This window comes from Manacus candei, unplaced genomic scaffold (genome assembly GCF_025592945.1).
Source record: "Manacus candei isolate 608988 ecotype Guabito, Panama unplaced genomic scaffold, ASM2559294v1 h1tg000014l, whole genome shotgun sequence".
Lineage (NCBI taxonomy): Eukaryota > Metazoa > Chordata > Aves > Passeriformes > Pipridae > Manacus > Manacus candei.
Window position 1 is genome coordinate 64,893,427 of NW_026138062.1, and position 11,214 is coordinate 64,904,640.

Below are 11,214 nucleotides of genomic sequence, written 5' to 3' on the forward strand. Positions count from 1 at the left end.
GGAATTTGTGTACTGCTTCAGGTTTTGGTTCTTAATTAATGAATGGCAGCTGACTGTATTGCTGAATTTCAGTGTTGTTGACATTTAAATTGCATGTAAGGCAATTTTCATGTGAAGGCTGCTTAGAACTCCGCTGAACATTTTTAGGTACTGCGGTTACTATGTTGATCACCAAACAGTCTTCCACATTACAAGTTCTGCTGTCCATGTCGAGCTTCAGTGCAGTTCGAAGGTCTCTGAGAAACCACTTCTGGTGGAGTATGGCAGCTACAACATCAGCCAGCGTAAGATGGATTTTATCTTTTCAACCCCGCTTTGCATTTCAGACCCATGAAGCATCATTTCCTTGGGGTCCACTAGGACTTAATTAAGGAACTTACCTGTTGGGTTTTAGTTCATTTTCCTTTCTGATCTTACTACATCAGATGACTAGCAAACAAAGAGCCTTTTCTAGCTCATCAAGGCTGTGCATCTAAGGTTTGTGGGCATGTGCAGCATGCTCTGGTTTCCTGCATGTACAGTCTGCTCTCTTCTGCACAGTCCTCAAAGTTTCCTGTGTGGCTATGACCATGGTGCGGTCAATTGAAGTCTGCTGGTCCTCTTTGTTTTCATCCCCAACATTTTTTTTGTGATGTTTCTCTTACTACAAAGGCTTCCAGGTAATGAAGAGAGAGTACCAAATAATCAACTGCTTATTTCTTTTTTATTTTAAAAGGAAGCATTGATGTAGTTCATACCTCAGCACCATGCAGGTTACTTATCAAAGTTGTGAAGTGCTGCAAATTTTGGTTATTGGAAGCAAGACTGTCCTTTAGAAGAAGATGGCATTCTAAGCAGTCTCACGTTGTGTCATAAAACACTGGCTGATTTGGTCCAGCCCTAGTGAGCCTGTGATACCTATTCCAGGAACAGCTGAATTGGAACTTTAAGGATGTTTTTTCCTCTTCTTCAAATCCCAGTTTTCAACATTTGAATTCAGTTTAAGTGCTGGCAATGTATACAGTTCTATTAGATTTAGATCAACTTTGTCATTCCTTGAAATAGCTTAATGACCGTAAAATGAAATGAGCTGGCAATATTTGGGAAAAGAAAATTTTGAAGTTGTTTTTTCTTTTTTTAACCTGCAGCATGTCCACCGGGATATTTCAAGTGTTCTACTGGCTTGTGCATCCAGCAGCTACAGCGCTGTGATGGCATAAACAACTGCTTTGATGAAAGCGATGAACTCTTTTGTGGTTTGTATTCACTTATTAGAGACCTTGACTGGAAATGAATGAATTATCTTGTCTTAGAAGGCAGCTGAAACAGGGTGAAATTTTTTAGGGGAAAAAAATAAAGATGTTTTCAGCTTCCTTTGTATGTCCAGGTACAGGCTATAAGTCAGTCTCCAGTGCTTAAGTAACAGTTAATTGGCAAGAGACAAAACCAAGAATGAAGAAATATGGCACTGGAGAGCACAAGGAAGAAATTTGGATGTGTAAAACCAGCTGTAATAGACTATATTTTAGTTTTTCTTCATGTCATAAATGCTGGCAATTATTAGTTAAGTTCTGTTCCATTTTGAGATGAGTTATTTTTGTGGGAGAAGTGACAAATGGAGGTGAATAGAGTATATGAAAGTGATACTAAATGTCCATGATGAAAGCGGGTTAGAACTTGTCCAACTCTGCCCGGGGTAATGTGTGAACTGGGGAAGTCACTCAACTCCCGCCCTTTATTTCCCGCCCTTTATTTCCCACACACATAATGTGGCACTGACCCCCATCCTTGTACCATGCAGTGAAGGTATGAAGTGGTACTCAGACATAGTCAGAAGAGTAGTGTCAGCATTGACAAGCATGCTTCTATACCTGATTTGACTTATGTTTTTAAAGTTGTCCCTGAATGGAACTGTAACTCCAGCTTCGCAATACAGGATAATTTGGTTGCCTGCAATGGAGTAAGTGATTGTGAGAATGGAAAAGATGAGCAGAACTGCACCCACAGTAAGGCTGCTCTCTTAAATATTTTATTTTCTCTCTTGTATTATCTATCTCCCCCTGACTTGAATTCTGGATGCTACATTCAAAGAGTTGAGAGGCACTATCAAATTTCACTCAGGCTATATAATTCTGTTTAATTTTCTAAAATGCTTAGAAACAAGTCCTCATTGATTTTAAACTATTTATTTTTTTTAATGAGCTCACGAACACCTGTTTCAGTAAAATACTGGCAAAAGAATTAAGTACTTTGGGTGCAAGATGGGGATCTAGGAATTTGAAGCTTGAATCCCTGCTTTTATCTCTTTAAAGCATAAGCTGTTCAATTTATTTCCTGGATCTGTTTTACCATCTGTAAAATAACTATAAAAATGATAGCTTCTCTGGAGCAGTTTTCAGGGTTCTAAGGTTAATATGTTTAAAATTCTATGGAAGCTATAAATTTAGCAGTAGGCCCATGAAAGTCTTGAATCAGACCTTTCTTGGACTTTTTAGAATAAATTAACACCATGACATGAAAGGGAGCACAATTGGTAAGTGCTGCAATTGACCTTTTTGAAGGCAAGGTTTTGACCTGTCTGACTAGACAGTCTGTGTAAATGGTTACATGATACTTCTGTGTATTGACAAGAAAAATAGATTGGGTTTGAGTGGCCTCCTTTATTGCAAGCCACAGGGAAATAGGAAAATGCAAAGGCTGGGGTCTGCAGTTTTACTGAATGCAGTTAATAATACTGCTTTCACTACAATCTTTCATTTCACATTTAATACTGAAATATAAAGGAGAGCTTCTTTCCAGAACCCTGGATGTTTTCTCTTTCTAACCTCACACTGTACATCTAAATTTTTGCTACTGTATCCATGTTCATTAGTGCTATGGGAAAGGATGGGACAAAACCTTAGTTCAAACTTGTCCAAATTGATGTATACCTTGATATTGTTGCAGTTCTACTTGAAAAGTTTATTCTAAGTAGAGGTTGACTTAAGCCATCCCATTCAAAGTGCTTTTTTTTGCTCTGTTCCCTCCTATCAATTAATACATGTATGAATCTTTTATCTGTGCACACATTTCTTCACATGTTAAGCTGAGCCAACAGTATTCTTTTTTTTTTTTTTTTCTCCACAACTATTTCAGGTATTCCTTGCACAAACCACACATTTAAGTGCAGGAATAATATTTGCATTAGGAAACAATATGCAAAATGTGATGGGACTGTGGACTGTGTTGATGGAAGCGATGAGAACAGCTGCAGTAAGTTCCTCTCAAACATTCATCTTTTTGAACTTTGAACTTTTTGTACAATAAAGCCCTTTATTCCTGTTTTGGAGTGGGTACAACTCATGCTGCAGGTACTGAGTTTTTATTGCATTCTCTCTATGGTAGTGGGGTAATGATCAGCTATCAGTTCACTGCAGGTCTGCTTGCAGAATTTCCTAAGTTCTTGTGAGAGGGTGAGTTTACAGTCTAAGACATGGGGAGTCTTAGACAGCTGTACTGCTTATTGTAGCTGTGTTAAGGATTGGGGAAGCAAGGTTGATTGCAGAGTGAACTTGGCTAGCTGGTGAGGCAGCATTTTTGCTACCTGCAGTGATGTCAGGTACTTCTGTTGAAGTCAGACTGTATTTGGACTTAAGGATGATACAGCTGCAACGAGATAAAACCCACAAATTTTTCACTTTCTCTCACTCCTCCTGATGGTGAAAACCCCAGTATTTCATAGTATCAAGGTATGTTCTAGTCTCAAATCTTCCTAAAGTAACCTCTGTACAACCTCTTCAGTTTGCTTTGCTCTAAAGTGAACAGATTATTGTTACTGCAGTAGCAATAAAAGTGGGATTAGGATTAGTTGCTTAAACTGAATGCTTTCAGGTATTTGAGGTATATAACATAGACCTGTTGAAACAAGTCCAAAGGAGGTCCACAAAGATGATCTAAAGGCTGGAGCCACCTCTCACATGAAGACAGGCTGAGAGCTGGGGGTTTTCAGCAAGGAGAAGAGAGGGCTTTGGGGAGACCTTTTAGCACCTTCCAGTACCTGAAGGGGGCCTACAAGAGAACTGGAGAGGAACTTTATAAGGGTGTGTAGTGACAGCACAAGAGGGAATGGCTTTATACTGACAAATTATAGATTTAGGTTAGGTATAAGGAAAAAATTCTTCACTGTGAGGGTCCTGAGGCACTGGAACAGGTTACCTGGAGAAGAGGTTGCCCCATTCCTGGAAGTGTTCAAGACCAGGTTGGATGGGGCCCTGAGCAACCTGGTCTAGTGGAAGATGTCCCTGAACATGACAGAGGGATTGAAACTAGATGATCTTCCAGGTCTGTTCCAACCCAAACCATTCTATGATTTTATGATTTTGCCTGGCCCTCAGCTGCTTCTGGTATGTTACCTGTATTTCAAATCTGCCAGCACCCGCCTTGGATAGAGTAGGATATCTTAAAAGACTAGCCATATGACTACTTTTGTCTGGAAACATTAATGCTGCATTTGACTTTTTGTCTGGGTGCAGGAAACTGTTCAGAAAGATGAACACCTCTGTGTGGGACTAAAACTCTTGAGCAGAAGCTTTATGTGCAGGCACTAGGGATGGACACAAGGCCCTACAGAAGGGTCTTTCTTCCTTGCTTTTCAAATTAGAGTACAGCTTTTTGTGCTGAGATGTGACTTCTTCACCTGTTACTAATAGACAGCACTGACAGGCTGTCAGTTATTTCCGTACAAATTAATGATTGGACCACCTTATTTCTGAAGTAACAAATGTCTAATCTCCACATACATTTTTCTTGTATCACTCCCACTGTTTTGGCAAGAAATAAGTGTTCTGATGACTCTGAACTTCCTTACTGATGGTGTCCTTTCAGGTCAGGGCTGACAGTATCAAAAAGAGATAAGGTACTGTCTGTTTTTATATATTTATTGGGATGCTTATTAAATCAATGGATCCTCTGACGTTGCTGACATAAGAAACATTCAGAGGTCAATTCCTGTGCCAGAGCTAGAAAAGGAATTTTTCTAGAGCGGTGCCTTTTTTGACTTGGAGTCACCCCTTGTTTCAGTAATAGAGTAGCCAAATAGATTACAGGGCAAGGAAATAGATTCCAAACATTTCAAAGTTCAAGATTCTTTCATGCCCTGTGTGGGAAGCCCTCTCACTAAAGAAAAAGCACTAGGGATGGGGTTTATAACCTGAAATATCCCTTGCAGGTTGTGGCAGTAGCAAGATCAGCAATCTCATCTCTAGGATTGTAGGTGGCTCAAACACCAAGGAAGGTGAATGGCCCTGGCAGGTCAGCCTTCATTTTGTGGGAGCTGCTTACTGTGGAGCATCAGTGATTTCAAAAGAATGGCTCGTGTCTGCAGCTCACTGCTTTCAAGGGAGCAAGTAAGCAATCTTCCCTCTGACTCTGTCCCAAACACGACCAGCATCCACAAATGCCTTTAGATCCCAGAGTTTGAATTGCATGGAGGTGCTGCCCTCACCTTTCGCCTGCCCTGCTGTCTGCAGGTGTTTTGGGGTACTTTTTAAGAAATGCCTTCACTCTACACTCCCAAGCAGGCTGGCTGACCCCAGAGCATGGCGAGCCCACATGGGGATGCAAATGCAAGGCCGTGCAAAGTTTGTATCTGCCGTGAGACGGATCATAGTCCATGAATACTACAACAGCAGGAACTACGACTACGACATTGCGCTGCTGCAGCTGAGCAAGCCGTGGCCGGACACAATGAGCCATGTCATCCAGCCAATCTGTGTGCCTCCCTTTTCCCATAAAGTCCGCAGTGGTGACAAGTGCTGGATAACAGGCTGGGGCCAAAAGCAGGAAACAGGTGAGTTTTATCCCTTCAGTTGAGCTAATTTTTTTCCCCCAGGTAAACAGCAGCCTTCACAGCTGGTATGTGCCTGTGGGTGTGCAGGACACCAGCTTTTGTGTGTTGCTGAGGTGTGCAGAAAATAATAGTGTTTTGAATTTTCTGTCCTATGCAAGTAGGTGCCTTGTGCATGTACCTCCCTGTGTTCAGGAAAATTGGCTACTGGTCCTATGGATCTGAAAGCCTTCTGGGTCATGTTGTTAGCTAAGACTTGCAAGGAGCTACACTTAATCTGAAATAATGTGGTGTTGTTTTTTGCCTTTGTTACCCTTGGAGCCTGTGCTGCTTGTTGCACGGAGATGAAATTGCTGTCTTCCTTCTCTCACCTCCAGCCTCTGCAGGCTGAGCAGCCCTGTGGTGCTGACCCTGGCTGTGAGGTGCCAGCTCCATCCTTGGAGTGTAGCTTGACAGAACAGCCACACTGTAATCGTGGACTGCTCCGTGGCAGGGGTAGGGCTGGCCTTCCCAGCAGCTTGTCCTGACCTGCCTCTTCCCTTGTGGGAATAGTGGTACCTTCCACCCCTCCCATGGCCACCTTCCTAAAGCCCTTCCAGTGTGGGTGTGATGACTTCCCTTGGCATAACTCGTGGCACTGCAGGGACATGGGCCAGGTGGTTTGTCTGCACCTACCCAGGGCCAGCCTCACCTGCCCTCTCGGGGCTGCTGCCACTGTGCTGGCCCAGACAGTGCAAGGTGAAAGGTGGCAGCAGCAGGTAATTAACCTCCAGTGTTGGGACTTGCTGCTCACAGCCAGGATTCCCACATGCTAACTTACATCCAGCCTCTCTATAAATAGCTGTGAGCAAATATATGGTTGAAAACCAAGAGCAACCACCTGACTGAGATAGGATGCATGGTGTGGTTTCTCTCTTTGGGCTGCTGGTTAGTCATATGTGCAGTGTAAAAGCTGGTTACTTTAAATGCAATGCCTCAAAAAAAACCAGTGGTTTCTTCCCCCAATTTTCCTCTATTCTCTTCATCATTCTACACTATACAAGTACCAAATCAATCTTTTAAGTAATGTTAAAGTATACATTGTACTAGCTTTATCAAATCCTGAAACAGAGCTTTGTTATGTAAACCAACACTTTCATAATTGAATATATAGGGGAGGTTTCTTTGGCTCTACCCAGATTTTGAGAGGATCAGCTGGTGATGAGATTGGACCTTTTGCATTAGAAGGAGGGGACAATTAGATTTAATTCTGTTTTTCTGAAAGTATGTATCTTACAGCAAAGAGGTGTTTTACCAAATCTTTCAGACAGAGAGAACTGAATTTTGAGAAATGTCCAAGTTCTTAATGCTGCCAAAACTTGCATTCTGAAACTCTGACTCATAATCTTAATCTTGGATTTGGCTCCTTCAGGTATACTGCCCTAACTGCAAATCTGTCATGTTATGATCAAAATACCTTTGTAAAATCCTATTTCCTTTTAAAAATAAGAAGAGAACAAATAAGGAAGTCTTGAGGCATTTTTGCAAAAAGCAAAGAAAAAACTTTTTGGCCAACCCTAGTGATTATGCCATTGTATTTGGTGTGTCTAAAGGACTGAAACCATATTATACAATTGCCTATTAGAAGAAGCATTGTGCTCTATTGCAGTTGTTTGGAATCTGAAATAAACTCAGTGATCTAAAGTATCCATGGATATTTTCTGAAGATTTGTTTTCTATTTCAATAGATGAGTAAAATGCAAAGCTCTGTTGAATCACCCTTCTTCGAATTTGTTTTCCAGATGATGAAGGTTCAGCAGTTCTTCAGAAAGCGGAGGTAGAAATTATTGACCAGACATTATGTCATTCCACATATGGGATTATCACAGCTAGGATGTTTTGTGCTGGGCTATTGTCTGGGAAAAGAGATGGGTGTAAAGTATGTATCTCAGCACACTTTGCATAGAGCATATCTTGTCTTTCATTGTTTCATGATGAGGTGTAAGAATTGAGTGGCAGACCACTTTGTGGTCAGTATGTTTCAGTTCTGAAAAAGAGCAATATAAGAATTGTCTGTCAGCAAGTCTCTCCTCTGGGTGCTTTCAGAGTTCTGCTGCTTTATGTGCACAAATAGCATCACTAAGTTTCAGTTGCAGGCCAAAAGCCAATCAATTTGCAAGACCCAATAACAACTTGAAATCAGGCAATTTTTGGCATAAGAAGCTCTCAGTTGAAGAAAAAATGATAAACTAGGTTGTCTCTTTTCAGGATCCCTCCCTTCCAACTTGGAGTGTATAATGAGACAATGATAATTGGGCATAAATTTTCCAAATGTAAATTATTTCTGATCTAGAAAAGCTGAAAGATAATAAATGTGAGGTTCTGAATTTACTTCTAGAGAATAGCAGTAAAACTCTGCGTGTGTCTGTGTGTGTATACATACAACATGTATTTATATAATATTTCATATTACAGATGTTATATTGAACTTATATAAACCTACTACTAAAATAGTAGTTAAATTTCTGCTAAAATAATAATAAAACCATTTTTTAATGATGGAGATCTGGAATGTTCTAGCTTTCAGTGATCTATGTGTAAGTCAGAGAGACTACAATGGGTCTCAGGCAAGGAATGTCTGAGGGTTTTGAGGGAGTGTAATGCACCAACTGCTTTTTAGAGGTTAGCGAGACCATTGATATTAAGTTTTCACTAACTGGAGGATTTGTTTCTGCAGCTACTTTGTAAGGCCACTCAAAATATAGCCAGGCAAAAGCATAATTTACAGGTCTTCTGGCTGTGTTTTTGTAAGGCCAAAGGATTTGTGGCTGTGTCTGGCAGTTAGAGCTGATCAAAATGTGTGAAAAATGCTGGTGTTCCACTTCTCTTTTGTCCTAGGAATTAAAGAAAAAAAAAAGAAAATTTGACCTCAGTAAATGTAAAATCTTAATTGTCAAGGAAGGAAAAAGTTTAATTCAAGTTAATCCTTCTTTGAGCAGAGGTGCCACCTTGGCACCTAGGAAGAGGTCCCTTCCAACCTGCCTTCCTAACATGCTATAATGTTAAAACAAAATAGTTTTCTAGCTCTGTCAAAACGTATGACTAGAAGGAAGGCACTTCTCTTGCAAAACACTGAATTTTACCAACTCACTTTTTGCTTTTGGAAATTGTTTCTTGCATTCAGTGTTTTGGTAAGGTTTAACTTGCTACTTGGTGTCTTTTTCAGAGATATTGTGTGTACAGCAGATTCTTACAGGAAAGTATAAGCTTGGTCCAAGCAATTTTCCCCAAATGGTGGCACATTTTTTTTTTTACCTGAAGCTCTGCCAATGTATTTGTACAAGAACATCCTATAAAAGAAGAGTCCTAGTTACTTTGTCCTGTATTATGGCATTATGACATAGTGTATAAAACCTTGAAGTCTGTTACAGGCTTCACTTTAACTGATCTAATTGCAAAGACATTACATACACCTAAACTTGTTAGTTGTTTGTTGACTTGTATCTACTAGAGGACAACACTTAGGCTCTTTTTCCTTCTTTAAACTAAAAAAAACAACAAACACAAAACAATTGAGGGATTCAATCTGTTTCCATTTACCTTTAATTTGAGAGAAGTTATATAATTTATATTTTTTTTAAAAAGCTTACTATTTTTTTGAGTTGTTTGTGTGTAATCTATGAATTTACATACATAGCAAGGAGCAGGTTTGGGGTCTAGCTCTGAGTTTGAAGCTAGGAAAAAAATTTGAATTTCAAATCTAGTCCATGAAAAGTAATATCTTTAGTGTCTTTAGAGAGGGAGAGTTAGCCTTCTTTCTTGTGAAGGAGCAAACTTTGGTACAACTGTGCAATCCATCTGCTTACAAATAACAAAGTATCGATGGTTTGAACTATGTGAATGTGAAACTATAATCACTGTTGGAATTGCTCAGGCAAAACATCTGCTGTGGATTTTTCCCTAGTTTTTATATTTCATTGTAAACACATACAACTCAATCTGTTATTTTTAGGGTGATTCCGGCGGACCATTGTCGTGTCAAAGCAATGGAGATGGAAAATGGTTTTTGACTGGCATAGTGAGCTGGGGTTATGGATGTGGAAGACCAAATTTCCCAGGTGTCTACACAAGAGTGTCAAATTTTGCACCATGGATTCACAAATATGTGCCTTCAGTCTTGTAATGTGAAAACTGTTTTTGTGGAATAAAACATGTCCTGGATATCTCAATTAAAAATCATATTTGGAAAAACTGTTCAGTGGTGGAATTTCTTTGTGGGTCTCTTGCTGATTCTGGAATTCACATATGGAAGTAATAATTAACCTTTTTTTCAAACCTTCATGAATAAGGAAGAGGCTGTTCCTTGTGGTGGTTGTTTTATGCAGATGTCTGGAGACACAGGAGGAGGTGCAATAATAAACTTCTGGCACTTTACATTCATTTTCCAGGTACCACCTAAGTGCAGGTGCAATCCGCTGTCAGGAAGCTGAAGATACAATTGATCACATAAAGAGAGAGCTTAAGGCTTAGTCACTCCTTTCTTCTGAGATGTGTAAGGCCAATACAGAAGTAACTGTGGAGCAGCAATCAACTATTTGCACTCTTGCAAATACTACTTTCCCTGTCTCCTCCACCAAGAACAGCTGACAGGCAACAAGGAAGAATAGAGGTTGCAGAAGGTGAACTCAATCCTTTCAAATCTGTAGGGCCCTAATTTTTTAAGATCAGGAATTTTGAGTTGAGTAGTGATTTGCTCCATGCTTATTCCTCCTCCAGCCTTCATTTAATTAACTGCATGATTTGGAGCTACTAACTCTTTAATTTCCTGCCTTCATTTCTTCATATTCAAGTTCATCCACCTAAGAATTTGAATTCTTTAGCTTCAGGCAATCTTAAGAAGGTGAGTAAATATAATGATGTAAGTTATTGCAATGATCTTGTCCTTGCCAAGTAAAGCTGATGTTTCTGAAAGGTCCTGATACAATTTTTATGCAAAAGTGGTTTGTTTCTTCTCGGCTTTTTCTGTGTTTTTTTCTTTTCCGTAAAGGGAGGGACAATCAGCAGGTTGTGTGTGTAGCAGACAGGCTGTTAGAAAAAAAAAAAGGACTTGAACAAAGCCATCTGTCTGCAGCTGTAGTTTGAATTTCTGAGCTCTGAGGATTGCCTTCCAGTTAATCCCTTTTGCAGTCTTCGTGATCTGTGTTGGGGTTTGTTTCTTCCCTTTGTGTTTTTTTCAGAGGGTGGGGTTTGTTTGTTTTGGGTTCTTTTTGTGAGGCTCAGGTTTCTTGGACCTGTTTAATTTTCAAGGTTTTGTTCTTTGTGCTGTCTCTCTCAACATGTATAAAACATGTTATTATCCCTCTCACATCCTTGATTTTCTTATTTTACATGCAGAATATGTCAACTTGTTGATTTGCTGACTTAAAACTAGT

General features: G+C 39.9%; 1 protein-coding gene across 1 annotated transcript in view; it reads left to right on the top strand.

Moving 5' to 3' along the window:
• TMPRSS7 (transmembrane serine protease 7) overlaps window positions 1-10,033 on the top strand; it is a 29,926-nt gene extending 19,893 nt beyond the window's left edge. Inside the window, exons 11-18 of the mRNA XM_051780033.1 lie at window positions 148-284; window positions 1,128-1,235; window positions 1,875-1,985; window positions 3,115-3,231; window positions 5,186-5,363; window positions 5,538-5,806; window positions 7,585-7,721; window positions 9,795-10,033. Coding sequence (XP_051635993.1) covers window positions 148-284; window positions 1,128-1,235; window positions 1,875-1,985; window positions 3,115-3,231; window positions 5,186-5,363; window positions 5,538-5,806; window positions 7,585-7,721; window positions 9,795-9,965 — 1,228 coding nt within the window. The 3' untranslated portion in view covers window positions 9,966-10,033. The remainder of the gene's footprint in view (window positions 1-147; window positions 285-1,127; window positions 1,236-1,874; window positions 1,986-3,114; window positions 3,232-5,185; window positions 5,364-5,537; window positions 5,807-7,584; window positions 7,722-9,794) is intronic.
• The last annotated feature ends 1,181 nt before the right edge of the window (window positions 10,034-11,214 follow it).